Below are 17066 nucleotides of genomic sequence, written 5' to 3'. Positions count from 1 at the left end.
ATTTAGGACCCTTATTGTTTCTAATTTTTATAAATAATATTCGGGGAAAAATCAAATTCGTCCGTTTTTTACTTTTTGCAGATGATATTAAACTGTTCTTAAGAATAAGATCATTAGAAGACTGTAAAAAGCTCCAGGAAGATATAAATGCAATTATTGACTGGAGTATTGACAGCAAACTCGGTTTCAACTTCCAAAAATGCTCAGTTATGTGTTTTACGAGGTCACAAAAGATCGTATATTTTAATTACAAAATGAAAGATACATCACTAAAGCATACGGTGACTTATAAGGACTTAGGAATTGTGTATGACGCTCGCTTAACATTTCACGCTCACATTGAAAAGATCTGTAAATCAGCTACAAGAATGTTAGGTTTTGTCATACACAATTCAAAGGAACTGACAAACCTTGCAGTCATTAGGCTGCTTTACTTTAGCTTAGTGCGTAGCATTCTCGAGAGTGGATCTCAGGTATGGGGGCCAGAGGACACTGTCTATGTACTAATGGTCGAGAAAATTCAAAAGAAATTTTTACGATACCTCTATATGAGAGAGTTTGGTTTTTACCCATGGCTGTTTCCAACAGCATTTATCTCGGGAATGCTGAATATCTGCAGCCTTAGTTCCAGACGGGACGTCGCATTATTGATGATGGCTTACAAGCTTCTGAATGGTTTAGTATCAATTCCAGACATTCTGTCAAAAATAGGACTTTATGTCCCGGATAATTTCACGAGAGGCCGCCAACACAGGCTTTTAATTCTTCCCAGGTCCAGAACTAACTTACCAATGGTGATGCCCCTGGGAAGACTCACTAGGTTAATTAACTCCCTTCCAGCTAACTTGGATATTTTCCATATGTCCTACAACGACTTTAAGCGCGAAATATTGTATTTGTTTTAACTGTATACTTATGTATAATTTTTTTTCCATATTTTGTTTACCGCTTTTGCATATGTTTTAACTGTATACTTATGTATAAAATTTTCTTCAATAATTTGTTTACCGCTTTTGCAATGTATTGGTTTTTGTACTGTTTTTGCAAATAAATAAAATAAATAAATAAATAAAAAATTAAAATTCACTTGATTGAATCAAATGCAAATCATCTTGAGTGATGAGGCCCATTTCTACCTCGGTGGCTTCGTCAACAAGCAAAATTGTCGCATCTGGTGCTCGGAAAACCAAAGAATTATTGTTGAAAAGCCTCTCTATCCCCAACGTGTGACTGTTTGGTGCGGTTTATGGTCCGGCGGAGTCATTGGACCTTACTTTTTCGAAAAGGAGCAACAGTTACGGTGAATGGATCGCGCTATCGAGAGATGATTAATGGTTTTTTATGGCCGGAATTGGATGGTATTGATCTGGACAACATTTACTTTCAACAAGACGGCGCTACGTGCCACACAAGCAACGAAACCATTGATCTTTTACGATTGAATATCAAAATAACACCTCTTATCGGAAAACCCTGTATTTGAAAAAACGTGACACGAATACAATTATTATTTATTCACTTGTGGGTTCTATTTTAAAGTGTTAAAATACTTAATTTTTAATTACACGAAATCAAATTCTATCTGTTTGTTGACCCGGAAAAAAATTATTAGTCATAATAAATCGGTATTTGGATAAAAGGCATTATTGGCTTGTCACTGTTTGTTGATAAGTTGCAAATGCGCGCGCATCTCCCTTGAAATGGTTTTCCAATGCTAAGTAAGCCGTTTCTAAAAGTCATAGGAAATTATTGTACCTCATAACTCATAAGTGTTCCTTATTTATATTAAAATTATTGTGCGACAGATTAATCATCAATTTACAATACAAGATTTCAAAACTTTTTTATGGTTACTTAGATATTTAATTCAATAGAACGATTCCTCTAGTGATGCTATGCTGTGATAGAACAACTATTCTGCCGTGTTACCACAACAAGTTACCTTGTGTTTTATGATTGCTTAGAAATTTAATTCAATAAAACGATTCTCTAGTGATGCTATGCTGTGATAGAACAACTATTCTGCCGTGTTACCACAACAAGTTACCTTGTGTTTTATGGTTGCTTAGAAATTTAATTCAATAAAACGAATCTCTAGTGATGCTATGCTGTGATAGAACAACTATTCTGCCGTGTTACCACAACAAGTTACCTTGTGTTTTATGGTTGCTTAGAAATTTAATTCAGTAGCACGATTTCTCTAGTTATGCTACGCTGTGATAGAATATTTGTTATGTCGTGTTACCACAACAAGTTACCTTGTGTTTTATTTTATTTTATTGAAAAATTTATAGTACTGAGTACCTATAGTGCCTATAGACATCCAAATTGATGGACTAGCCATCAGGAAAAGGGGAACAAACACAGACATAATTCATATGTCTATGGGGAACAAACCAATTTGAAAGGAGCGTGGAGGGAGCCTGACCGTCTCTCTCTCTTTCTCTGATTTGTCATTAAATGAATCTGACAGTATACAGGCAACTCGCATTGTAATGCTACGTATACATCCGCGAGCCGAACTGCCGAACTGAACCTCAACTTATGGGAAAGAAACGTAGCAACCGCAAATGGCGCGAAACGCTTCTTGCAGTTGATTCGTTCCTTTCCCGTAATTCGTGGTACGGTTCGCGTTTCAGTTCGCAAATGTATACGTACCCTAATGTTACCAATTAGTCCGCGAAAATAAAATCTGTTTACGAATTATTAGTCATTTTTACAATGACGCGTAAATTGCTGGCAGCGTAAACTTATATACAAATCACAAATCGGGTTATCTACAAAGAACAAAAGTTCCGGTTTGTTTACAAAACTGAAAATTTTGTCGCAATATAGTTACACTTTTACAATTTGAAGTCAGTTTGGTTTTTTAACCGTTTTTACGAATATTCAGATACTGCTCAGATCCTTTTTTCACTTTTGTTTTCGGTAATGTTTGAATGCAAATCATGGAAGCGTAAATTAACCCACTTCCCGACATCCAATCAAGCTGAAACTCGACAGAAAGACTCGTTGTCGATCAACTTTTGGTGGCAATCACGCGTACACACGCGGACATACACGTATATCTCTGAAAGCGGACGACATTACATAAGTTAATAAACGAAATAAATATCGGTGCTACTCGATCGGCATTTGGCGAGTTAGAGTTGTCGACTCCAGTTCCTGAGTAGGATGGCTCAATCCTCAATCAAACCATTTTTTTGTTATGTTTTTAAATTTTATATGTCTTATAGTATAAAAAAACATTTTGTTTTACAGGTTGATCTATTTGAATTGTGATTTTATTTTCTCGAATGAATGTATGGATGCATAATATTGGGAGTGGAAATTTACCTACTAATTCACAGCAGTTAACAGCCAGTCCTTGGGGAGGTAGGTTCAATCCTCAGTCCAACAAAAAAATAAGTATATTTTTAAATACATCTGTTAAAATTGATGTATTGTAGTAAAAATATTTGTTTTGGATGAGTGCAAATATGGAAAGCGGAAATTAACCCACTTCCCGACATCCTATCGAGCTGAACACTCAGCAGATAGATTCGCTGTCGATGACAATGCATTTTATCAATTTTTACACACACGCGGGCGTATACGCATTCCTCTGAAATCGGATGACATTACAGCAGGAAGTAAATGTCGGCCCTACCCATTTGGCGACGTTGATAGAGTTGTCGACTCCAGTTCCTGGGTAGGATGGTTCAATCCTCTGTAATTTTAATTTGAAAATAATTTTAATTTTAAAATAATTCTAATTTGAAAATAATTTTAATTTGAAATAATTTTATTTTGAAAATAATTTTAATTTGAAAATAATTTTAATTTTAAAATAAATTTAATTTTAAAATAATTTTAATTTTAAAATAATTTTAATTTTAAAATAATTTTAATTTGAAAATAATTTTAATTTTAAAATAATTTTAATTTTATAATAATTTTTATTCTAAAATTGCAACAAAAAAACCTTAAATTTTACGTGTTGATTTTTTAGATTGGAATTACGTATCCTTGGTCTATATGTATAAGAGGGCTAATCTTTTGTTATTTTACTGTGGTGTATATTATGTTAATTATATGTTTTTATAATTCTTATATTATATTAAAAGGATGATATTTATTAATTAAATGTTCCACGAATCTTAAGATGCTTAACTAGTTCAGGTTTTTCTTAACCGTGATACAGGAATTAAAGTCCTACATAAAAATGGAATAGGTTAAAGACTTAATTTAGAAGTTTGTCCCTTTGTTTTTTGATAATAAGTATATATATATATATATGTGTGTGTACTTCTGTATTTGATAGCATTATTTTTATAACAGTCCTGATGATGCGAAACCGGTAGACATAAAAATATATCAATAAAGTGACTCAAAACGAAGTATTTTCGTTTCATTCATTTAATTCTCATGTTTCAACTACTAACGGCTGTTCTAGTTATTGGATACATCCGAATTCTATAGACGCAAATAAAGTACCCTATTCAAAGATGTTTTCTTTTCAGATCACTCTGCAAGTGTTTGTTCATGTTTGTTTATGTTTATATCATTGAAGGTGCCCATTTGAATCTAGTATCTATCCACGTTTCTTGTGTATCATTGGAAAAACATGTCAATGAGTAGTCAATTATACCTGAAACTAATTGGATACTGGAAATACGTAGGCACTGGAAAATGTCAGAATCCGGGAATATTTTCTAATCGAAATTATTGTTGGCGCTTAGTTTTGTTTGTTCTGATAAAAATGGGACAAACGTTTAATGTTACGACAAAATAAATTACAATAATATTATTGCTGTCGTGTATTTATGACGGGTGTTATCAAAATAGGAGATTTAATTGTATGGGTGATTTAAATTTAAATTTCGAATATCTTGTATTCAAAAAGTGTGTGCGATTTCTTGTGTTCTGTAAGCGAGGGCGATTGGAAAATAGTCGGAGGTACCTACCGCGGGCTTAGTATCGCAGGGGCTTATATCCGCTAGTCTCGTGTATGAGATAGGCCTCTGTGATTCTGAAGCACCGACGTTTAACGGCGCACTGGATGAAGTACCGTGGGCGGTCGTGAACAGCGAAATTCTCGCTACTCGTTGCGAAACTTTTGCATAATGCTGCATGTAGGTACCTGCAGGAATTGTTATCATCGTACCCTATGTGTTAACGGTTTACACAGGGCCGGAACCAGCCATTTTAGCGCCGAGCACACACTTGGAAATGCGCCCCCTAATTATATCTTTACTTTAAATCATAGACATATGAATATTAGTAGACCTGCCCTAAGTGATTAAAAGCGTATTATCCCCACTCCCCATACCGGTTCCATTGGAGCCGGCTGTGCTCGCGTATGGCCTCAAGTGAAATTTGAAAACGTGACGTCATCATTCTTGTGCGAACTATGGTCGAGGCATCATCGATTCATTTTACGAAATAACACGGCAAAATGTTGACTTGTACTATGAAAACTTGTAAAAATAGATGTGAAAAAGAGAATAAACCCAATTGTCGTATTACATTCCATATATAAGCATTATTTTACTTTATTTTAAGCATATTCACATCGTATAATATGAATCAGTTGTTACTATCACATCGAGAAACGTCTGGACGCGAAACACAAAGCTGGTTGGTTGCTAGGAAGTAAATTATGAACATTTATAAAAGTGTCTTAACTAAATACTTAAACGAAATATTCGATTCTGAAAATAGAACCAAATTTTTTTGCCGAATTTGGACTTCGCAAATTTGTTCATAACGTGGCGAGTAATTTGCGCTCCCATGTAAAAATGTCTATTCATTCAAAAGCAGATTTTACTTTTAAGAAGTAAATGGTGATATTATAATGCGAGATGCCTATTTACTGTCAGATTGATTTATTGACGAATCACAGTCAGCTTCACTCCCTTCGTTCTTCAACAGTTGATTTTACCCCTCGCCATTATCTTCTCGTCTATTAATTCCTATGTCTGTGCTTTAAATAAACAACAAAAATTGACGCTTTCGGGAATTGTCAATTTTGAGGTAATATTTAAAAAAAGGGACTTTTTTAACATAATACGATAAAAATTATCTCCTATCTGTACCGTGTAACTAACTATACAGGGTGTATCGGCACGTACCCGACAAACTTTAACCAGCTATTCCTTAGCATATTTGGAGTAAAAAATCTTATTTGCACTTTGCTGTCCGGTAACGTTTTTTTTAATAAAAAAATATTATTCATATTTTCACCACATGTCACCACTGTTTTATCCTTTGTCAAAGTTTGAAAACCCGTCTGGCAATATTTTATTCGAATTCCGTTGAATAATGCACGTGTGTACCTATATTGGCGCACTTTTACAATCACAACGAAATGGCACGGCACCATTCGTCTCATTTTTAACTATTATTATGTATTGTGTGCGAAAGAGCGAAGATGCTTTTCGACATACTTGCTTATAACAGCTGTTGAACACGAAAAGCAATGCCAATGACAGTGATGTAGTGTAGAAATTTTTAATTTTTTTGTTTTTAATTGAAAAAAATGCTACCGGACAGCAAAGTGCCCATAACATTTTTTACTCCAAATGTGCTAAGGAATAGCTGGTTAAAGTTTGTCGGGTTAGTGCCGATACACCCTGTGTGTGTCTGTATAGCCAACAATTTTGAGAAAATACGTATTATCGTACCCGACTTCAATATACAGGGTGTTGGCACATACCTGAAAAATTTTAACAGCGATTCTTGAGCATATTTGGAGTAAAATGTACATTATAATATTAATAATATTTGGATGATTTGTACAGCGCCGTTTTTGTGAAAAATCACCTGTAGGGCGCATCATATTTATTAATTTGAAAACAGAAATATATATTTTTCCGTCACACGTTGACGTTATATTCCATCACATTCCAGCAATACATCCGCTACTCCTGGATATTCTGATCCCTAGATTCCTACCCATCCCTTTACCTACTACCCTGTTCCTACTTACCCATACCTTTTTCCTTCCCAGAACTTCCTCTCATTCATTTCCTTAAACAAAGACCCTCCACACAGCATCCCCAAATATAACATAAGCCCTCCTATGAGTGGAATGGGTCCACCACCACTCCCAATTAGTGGAATGGGTTAATGTTAAAAAAAAATAGGAGACAGAGCACGTATCACATGATTCTTTGCGATGTGTGGTAATGTGATCAGTGGCGTGGTGTGATAATATTTCGTTTTTATTGATAAAAACTTCATCAGATAGCAAAACGACAGTAAATTTTTTTTGACTCCAAATGTGTTCGGGAAAACCTCGTTAAAATCTTTCGGTTTCGTGCTGTTTCACCCTGTATAAAGTGACGTCAGATTCTAAGGTCACAGGTGACCGGCGCATGTTCTAGCACAATTTCAAATGGAACAGGGGTGTACTCGGAAAATATTATGGTAAATATACAGAAAATAGGGACACGGTAAATGTGTACATCTAATAGAAAACACACTTTGTATCAGTTAGATAATAATGTAAAATAAGTATTTCAGTTTCCGGAAATGGAAAATAATGTATTTTTATAGTTATTTCGTTAATATTAAAATCGATTTTTCATATGATTGTTATTGATGTTAATGTTTTAAGGTCAGTTTTTTCATTCTCTTATTTAAGCCAAAATATGAACCTATGATCCAAAAATAGGTTTTTAAGTTCTTAGTTTGGGTTTAATTAAAAAAAAAAAACATTTTTATATTAATATGTCAAAACATGGCGTGAAGAAAAGACGTTGAATTATTAATTTTTTTTAACAATATGGCTATCAAAGTGCATTTTTTTTCCTTTCCGGAAACTGAAATATTTACTTTTCATCATTATCTAACTGATCCAAAGTGTTTTTAGAATAAAATGTACATATAGCGTCTTAATATAATTTTTCAAATATTTTTTGTTCGTTTATTTTAATGAATTTTATTAATTAGTGTCACTGTTAACCTGCCTTGCACATGCTATTATAATATAAATTATGCGCCTTGTTTGTACAACCAGATCTCTAGGATTATTAGCATGCATCTACTTGTATTCTGAAATACTGACTTCACTGTATTCTTGTGTTTAGGTCAAATGTTGGTGAACTGGTTCGTGTCCGCCTTCGCGGAGGAGCACTACCTGCGCGCCGTGCTGTCGGGGCAGGACCTGCGCATCCTGGGCTCGCAGTACTGCACACACCTGCTCGCTGCCGGTGTGCTGCGTCAGATCCCCGACAAGGACGCTCCTACCGAGGCCATCTTCCGGGTGAGTGGCTCCCCTAACCTTAACTTAACCTGACTAAAACTGACTTAACCTAACCCAACCTTACCTAACCTAAAATTTTTTCAGAACAGGATGAGGGGGAGGGATGATTTTCTTTAATCAACTTTAATTAGCCTATATTAGTTTACGTGATGGTATAGTTTTACTATTCAGACTCGTTCTTAATACTCTTACATTATGGAAATAATACTTCGTCTCAACTTAATTAAGCCCGCCACAGATAGCTGTGCACGGCTATATTTAACACGTGGTTTAACTTTGTTCACTATGAACTACCATACATATCAACACATAGCGGGCCACGCGCACGCTACGCACGGCAGCGTGGATGTGTGACGTTAGAGGAACAGGCGTGGATTGCAGTGGATTCGCCGGCCGAGCGAAGCTGTATCCACATTGCTAGTCCACGGCGGCCATGTTTCTTCCCACGCTCATAAAGACAAATTGAAATATTGTCACTAAATATGTAAATATTTTCACTAATTTATCAAATTCGCCTTCTTCAACACTCTAAGACTGCTGTGACGAAAATAGGCGTTGTCGTGGCTTAGGTCAGCTAGCAATGTGTGGCCGCATCACTGTATCAAGCCACCTAATTCTCGTGTCGATTGTGGCCGTGCAGCATTGTGCGCTGATATCTGTGACGCACTTTATGGTAAGAAACAACTATTTAAGGTACTGGAAATGGAGCATGATGGATTGAAATTCATTTTTTGTTAAAATTAACATAAGCAACCGTTTTCAGTTGGTGGCTATTTTGAAAGTTGTTAGCAAAAGTAAATTCAATGCGACATTTGATGGTAGTGCCAACAAGAGGTGGGCATTTCGGTTTCTTTTTCATAAACCGAAAGCGTTCTGGTTTCCCAAAATAAACAGTTAATATTAATTTTTTTTAAAACCGGCATAAATAGATATAACCGTGTCCAATCCATATCCAACTTAATCCATCGCCTTGCACCGCAGTGGGAGGGATGGATTCATATGTCTGTCACTCCTGACCCCCAGATTCCTACCCACCCCTCATACCTTTTCATTCCCAGAACTTCCCCTACTTCCATTCCTTAAAAACACCCCTCTACACAGTTACCCAAAGATGACTTAAGCCCTGAGATTTTTTTTTCCTCCTTTGTGGAGAAAATTTAAAAAAATATGATAGTGAGATATCAATATGTTTCACTGATAACAAAATATAAATTTTATGAGATCAAGGCCCTTAACCTTTCCGGGAGTACAGACGCTAATGAACGACGGTACACACTTTTGCCAAAGGAGTATGGACGGCTATGGAAGACAGGGGTCGCATATTCATATTCTGTAAATATGCATCGTACTGCCATCTACGGGCTTATTTCGTAACTTTACACCAATTTTAAACATTTTACATCATTATCGACAGATATCGGCTGTTATTTATTTTGCATACTATCATAAATTTTTTTTTTTTATTTTTATTTTTTTTATTTCATTTAAACGCCCATAGGGCTTTTACATATAATAATGTACATCTTTATTTTTTTAGCTATACATTTTATATAAAAAAAATACATATAGATTACATATAAAAATGTCAGATTTAGCAAAATATAGGTTACATAAAATATAAGAGTTTAAAAAATTAGGTATGATAGAGTGCAAATAAGTGCGACAAAAAATATAAAATTTGCCAAAATCCTCCAAATCAACGATAATGTTAATAAGAAGGTATAAAATTAGTTGATAACAATAGTTTACAAAGTATGTAAAAATAGTTCGCACATACTCCGTTTAAAGTTGGCCAAGTTCAAATTATTGTCAAATACATTTATATTATTTAAGTATTTGTTACCAAGACTGTGTAAACGTTGTATTGGAGAGTGAAAACTATAGTTGGAATGAGATGTATGTATGTAAAATGTTGATATTTGCCTAGTTGTTCGTGTAGGTATGTGTAGATTTATTAAATGCAGGAGTTCACAACAATCGAATTTAGAGTTCAATAATTTTTATAAAAAGGTTAGGTCGTTTATTTTTCTTCTGTTTTCTAATGTCGGAATATTTAAATGATTCAATAATGACTGGTAATTTATGTGTTCTAAAGGGATGTTAAGTTTAAAATTGACGAAGCGTAGAAATTTTCTTTGAATTCTTTCAACATTATGAATATGTACATTGTAGAAGGGTGACCAAACTATGGAGTTATGTTCTATCAGGCTTCTAACAAGGGATATGTACAATAGTTTTATGATTTGTAAAGATTTAAAGTTTTTAATTGTTCTTAATATAAAACCTAATGTTTTCATACCCTTATTCACAGTTTGTTGAATGTGGGCCGTAAAGTCTAGTTTCTCATCCATTATTATGCCAAGATCTCGCATTTCCTTTACTCTTTCTAAATTTGTTTTATTTATTGAATAGCCAAAAAATTGTGATGTTTTTTTTCTGGAAAAGGTCAAAATTTTGCATTTTTCTACATTTAAATATAAATTGTTTTGTGAACACCACTTATTTAGCATGTCTATATTAGATTGAAGAACTTGACAGTCGTTTAATGAGGTTATTTCTTTATATAATTTAATATCGTCGGCGAATAGCAGTACATTGACATTTTCAAAGCAGTTGACTATGTCATTTATAAAAACAATAAATAAAATTGGGCCAATATGACTACCTTGCGGTACGCCACTAGTGGCCAAAAATGGTTTAGATAAAAAAGATTTTATTTTAACAAGTAAAGTTCTACCAGATATGTAGCTACTTAACCAGCTTAACATATTTGCTCTGATTCCTATAGCATGAAGTTTTTGGATCAGTACTTTGTGAGACACTTTATCAAAGGCTTTCGAAAAATCAGTATATATACAGTCAACTTGTTTATTTTTAGAAAAAGACTCCAATATATAGTTTTGAAACAGTAGTAAATTTGTTGTAGTTGATCTACCTCTAATGAAGCCATGTTGTTTGTCATTTATTAATTTTGTTAGTGTAGGATATATTTCTTCCAAAACTAAAGATTCAAAGATTTTGGGTAATACAGATTGTATGCATATTGGTCGATAGTTTGAAATGTCAGTCTCGTCACCTTTTTTAAATATTGGAATAATATAGCTGGATTTCCAGTAGACGGGAAAATATCCAGAGGATAGTAGGTGGTTAAATAAAATGGTTAGTGGTTTAGACAATACGGAGGAGCACTGTTTTAGGAAAATTGGCGGGATGGTGTCCGGGCCTGCAGACTTGTTTATGTCTAAGGAATTTAATTTTTTTTTGCAAGATTCTTCGGTGATGTAGCAGTCTGTTAAATGTGTGGTTTTTTTGAATGTGTATGAATGAATATTTTCTTCTAGTGTTTCATCATCATAAACATTTTTAAAGAAGTCAGAAAAAAGATTTACAATGTCTTGCGTATTGTTGGCGTATTTGTCGTCCATGTGCATTTCTGGAGGATAGTCTGTGCTGTCGTTGTTTATTTTTTTAATAAATTTCCAGAGATTGTTCGAGTTTAAGGCTGTGTTATCGATAGAATTTATATATGTTTTATAACAGATTTTAGAGAGATCTTTGCATTTTTTCCTACTTTCACTGAAATTTGTATAGTCGATTTTCTTCAGAGTTTTTTTGAATTTTTTATGAAGTATTTTTTTTTGTTGTAGTGAGGCTATTAGTTCTGATGAGAAGTAAGTTGGATATGTATGTTTTTTAGGAGTAAATAGTGGTACATATGATTTGATAGTGGTGGAGAATATTGAATATAGATTTTCTAAGGAATCGTCAGTATTAACATCAGACAAAAAAGACCAGTCAACATGCGAAAGATGAGAATTTATAGATTCAAAATCTGCTTTTTTGTAGTTGAGAGTTTTTTCAACGGGTTTCGGCTCGACGCCACATATATTTAACTTAATATAAAGAGGGGGGTGATGGTTATCAACAGGTAACAGAGGATCATTACATTTCTCAATGAACAATTTAGGATAATTTGATATTGCTAGATCTAGTAAGCGATCATTTATGTTGTATATAAAGTTATGTTGTAAAAGATTTAAAAAATTTGTCATATCTAAAATCTCACGTGCACGATCATTTTGACTTTCATTAACAATGAAACCACTATCACTTGTTTTCCATTTTAGGTTAGGGAGGTTGTAATCCCCGAGAATAATAATTTTAGAGTTAGGATATTTGTAGAGTAGATTTTCAACGTCTTCGCTGTGGCTTCGATAGTTTCCGGCATCAGATAGTGGCGGTGTGTATAAAGTTGCAATTATTATCTTTTCTACAGTGGTATCAATTTGTACAAATAGTTGTTCGAGTGTATTATTTTTTGTTTTGAGTTTTCTTGACATCAATTTCTTCTTTATTGCAATTAGTACTCCGCCTCCCCTTGTTTTGGAACTGGATTTAGAGTTTCTATCGCAGCGAAAAATTTTGTAGTTGTTGAGTCCGAGTTCTGTTGATTTTATTTCCGAGTCGAGCCAAGTTTCTGTCAGCACATATACGTCGTAATGGTGTAGCGATATTGTAGAACGTAGTTCATTTAATTTGGTGCGTAGTCCCCGCGCGTTCTGGTAGTATATCTTGAGTTTGCATCGTTTTTTGGCGGTGTTTGCACTATTTTAGGGTTTCCGTTTACATATTTTATAGTAATATCATTTTCGCCATTTGTCTTTCGTTTTTCCAGTTCTTCTCTTAGATTTTTTAGATGTTTTTGTTGAAAAATTGTAGCATCGGGGTATATCCTTGTGTTGTTTTTTAAAAGATGACGTTTACTTAGTAATGTTCTGGATGTTGTGGAGTTATTTAATTCTATTTTAAGGGACCTTGGTTTTTCAACACTTGGTTTTCCAATGCGGTAAACACGTAGCATATCACGGTTTGCGGTATCATCGAGAGCAGAGATTAAAACCGTTACCTTGTTTTTGTCATCTATTAATTTGTTGGCCGCAGTCGTTTCAGTGCTTTCGGGTATATTACAAAATTTAATCAAAAGCTTTTATTTATTTATTTATGTAAAAAAAACTCACTCCCCAGAGCACGGCCAGCATTACGTAACTTACTCCCGGAACGGTTAATAAACAAACAGTATCCATCCAAGTATCCCAGCTGTTATGAATTCGAATGTAAACAAAATATCCCAGTATGGCAGTTTTTCAAAACATTTTTCTTCATACCAAATCACAGTAGGCATATTCATGTGTGCTATATGTACACGCTAGAAATCAAAATAATACCAACACGATAAAAATCCAAATACCTACCTATGGACGTCAGTTGTCTTATACCTATGAGAAATGAGTAATTCAATAAAGACATACGCTGAAACAGTAATTCCTAACCATTTATACCTACCCGACGGGTTAGGTATCGCGGATCATAAGCACACAACTTAACGTCCTAGGAACAGTGTCATCGCATATCATGGCAGCATCCACCTAGAGGAAAATGCAAATTCGCGAGGGTCGAAATTGCAATATTCTCTGGAGGTGGTATATGTATTGGCAATAGCCAATGCAAAAACATATAACACTTTCGCGAGTAGTGTTGTGACAAGAGACGAAATGGACATTCTTCTTCTTGAATGAGTCGAGTAGAGATAATCCTGGAGGTGAAGGAAGTTGGGGTTATTTTGGAATTAGTATAAGACCTAGTTTGTCTCTCCTCCGGCGTTAGAAGGGATGTCATCGTAGCAAGGTCATCCGTCAAAGTGGACGTAAACCGGCCTTTGAACTATCCAGGATATGTGGAGATTGATTGCTTTGTTCGTATTACTATCCACCAGAATTACCTTGGTGAAGGAGGAGCCAACTCAGTTTGAACCAATTTTCCTTCCAATAAAATTTAGTGTTTACTAACAATGATATAAAACTTGTATGTTAGATGGAGTTTGCAGACAAAGAGTTCTTCAATTGAAAAACTGAGAGGCTTATTGATAATCTAATGTATGTCAAATGTTAATATTGCTTTATTTGTGTTTATAGCGGGTTATTTGAACTCCATTCAAAAGACTATGGTAGAAGAATTAGTTATAATTCATGACTAGAAACGAAATCAGAACAGGGTAGGAAGATTAGTTAAATATAAATTTAGTTTAATGTTTGAGTCGCTCACTCTACTTTCAAAAGAATAGGGGTTACCACACAAACAAATTACAGTCTTTCCATAACTTAAAATAACCACAACTTTAGGTGAGAGACTATTAGTAAAAGTAAGCCACGAAGGAAGAAAAATGAGAGGGGCTTTAGGAAGGTAGTTTAGGAAATGCGTATGAAGCATGCAAAAAAGGTTAGTGACGTGTGTCGAGAACAAGAGGAGGGTTAAGCAAGTTTCCTTCTCCATGTTACTAAAAGATTCTAAAGATTAAAGAAAAAGAAAAAAAAGTTGCTTCTATTTACTTTAGTCAAAATCCCTGTTTCATTACAAACCCGACCTAAGACCCTATTTTATATTTAATACAAAATAGGTTGTTAGTTTCAGTTTAGTAATTAAAAGAATTTCAAAAACTTGGTTGAAATTAGGATGTATTATTTTGGTAATTACGCACATTACAACCAAGTCCCTATGGTAAAACTTTACCAAAACAAATATTGAATAGACAAAAATTTAAACAAATCTTCAGTTTTATTCTGAGGTTGATCAAATTTTGCACACTTGACATTCGAAATTGGGGGAAGTCTACACGAGATTTCTAAAAACCACCCACCCCTCTTAAAATTGCACACGGACATTCAAAATAAGAGGAAAATAACTGCCTATATCTAATTTCGAAAAACCCTGTGTTAATTCCGGGCAACGCTGGAGGCTTAGGCTAATGAAAAATATGCACAGGAAAATGATATACGATTTTTTTTTGCCTCAACCCAAGAATTCAGTTATTTCCCAAGTCGGACCTTTTAGTAGTATAAGGCTTTAATTCTTTCATGGTTATATTATTTACTTTGTTCTTGTCTTTCAGCCTGACTTGATGTATTACTGGGCACACACTGAGGCCCCCGTCGCTCCTCCCGCCACTCCCGGGAGAATACAGACGGTCTCATGGCCTCCAGTACAAGACATCCCACACAATCAAAAACCACCTGATCCAATGACTCCCAACTCTAGAAAAAAGAAACTCAACCTAAACATAGAAAACTTATCGAACAAAGTCAAGGATTGCGAAGAACAAAAAGTTGTAAATGAAGCCATTAATTTAAGAATAGGACAAGATGCCACGTTAATGAATAATAAGAATGCAGAAGACAGAGAGCCATATATTAACGCTTTACGAATTAGAGAACTGGAAGATCTAGTGAATTCACTTCTTACCGAGATAGATAGATACAAAACTATGGGAGATATTCAAAACTTGACCCAAAACGCTTTAAGAGACTTTGGATCTCCCATCATGGAAAAGAAAACCGAACCAAAAATACAATTGAACGATTCAGAGAAGAGCTTACCGGAAAAGAATGATATTGACGTCTTTGGGAAATTTGAAAGGGCAGAACCTTTTTATAATAATGATGATGTTTCCGCGTCTACTGATATGATATCTTCTCAAACTTTCATCAAATCTTATGATGAATTTTGTACGTCAAGAAGTGAAAAGCAGAAAGATCCGTCATCATTAGCCAATAGCTCTCACAGTGTTAATTCAGATGCCAAGTCTATCCCACCTGCTACTTGCCTCACCCCCTCACCTCCGCCAATGCCGGACACGGATTCTGAATTGAACTACCCTTCATTGCCACCGCCACCTTTTCCGGAAGACTTGACCATTCCATTCGAGAATGCGAATCCCGAAAGCGGTACCTTTTCTCCCCCGCCTCCTCTGTCCGAAAACAATCAATCGTCAGTTCCCGCAGCCGTTAAAAGTCCAACTCCTTCTTCTGCAGTGGCTGGTCCACCGCCCCCTCCCCCACCACCAATGCCGGATATGGATATGGGTGCAATGGGACCTCCTCCACCTCCAATGAGTGGAATGGCTCCTCCACCACCGCCTCCTATGAGTGGAATGGAACCATATCCCAGCATGGGTCCACCTCCACCTCCTATGAGTGGAATGGGTCCTCCTCCACCCCCGATGAGTGGAATGGATCCTTATCCCAGCATGGGTCCACCACCACCCCCAATGAGTGGAATGGGTCCACCTCCACCCCCCATGAGCGGTATGGATGGACCTCCTCCACCACCCCCACCTCCGATGAGCGGAATGGGAGGTCCACCTCCACCCCCTATGAGTGGAATGGGAGGTCCGCCTCCACCGCCTCCAATGATGGGAATGGGAGGTCCTCCACCACCCCCGATGATGGGGATGGGAGGTCCTCCACCACCTCCAATGAATATGGGAGGTCCACCCCCGCCTCCAGCTCCAGGAGGACCACCTCCGCCACCAGGGATGGCTCCCATACCTTTCCCAGCACCACCAGTTGGAGGATGGCAGCATCCTAATAAAGCAGGTAAAAAAAAGTTTTTGGACTATAAAATTAGTCTGAAGTTTATTTTTTATGTTACAAAAATGTATGTAAATATTACACTGCCAGAATTGCGCAGACGGAATTACACGGAGAATTATACCTACTGGAATTACACACATAAAAAAGATCTGTTTTTAAATAGGTTTAAATTTTAGAGTGTTTAATTGTTTGCTAAATTAACTTCATATTTGAAATTTTTATAATTTAAGTAGGTGTAAGTCTCTCCATTTGTAATTTGGTCCGTATGTAATTCCGTCTATGTTTAATTCTGCCAGTGTAACATTAGTATTTGAAATTACGCATTTGCAATTTGGTCATGTAACCGTTTTTACTTTGACTTAAATGGCAATGTGAAGTTATTGATTATTTTG

At 35.5% G+C, this 17066-nt stretch overlaps 1 protein-coding gene across 2 annotated transcripts in view; it reads left to right on the top strand.

Annotated features, from left to right (window-relative positions):
• LOC149421119 (uncharacterized) overlaps window positions 1–17066 on the top strand; it is a 61475-nt gene that overhangs the window by 25699 nt on the left and 18710 nt on the right. For both annotated transcript variants that reach the window (XM_089635824.1, XM_089635825.1), the window contains 2 exons: window positions 8073–8248; window positions 15195–16677. In XM_089635824.1, coding sequence (XP_089491950.1) covers window positions 8073–8248; window positions 15195–16677 — 1659 coding nt within the window. The remainder of the gene's footprint in view (window positions 1–8072; window positions 8249–15194; window positions 16678–17066) is intronic.

Source organism: Hesperophylax consimilis, chromosome 9, assembly GCF_061612785.1.
Source record: "Hesperophylax consimilis isolate HC1 chromosome 9, BYU_Hcon_1.0, whole genome shotgun sequence".
In the NCBI taxonomy this organism is placed as follows: Eukaryota; Metazoa; Arthropoda; class Insecta; order Trichoptera; family Limnephilidae; genus Hesperophylax; species Hesperophylax consimilis.
This window is presented reverse-complemented; position numbering and strand designations above follow the sequence as displayed.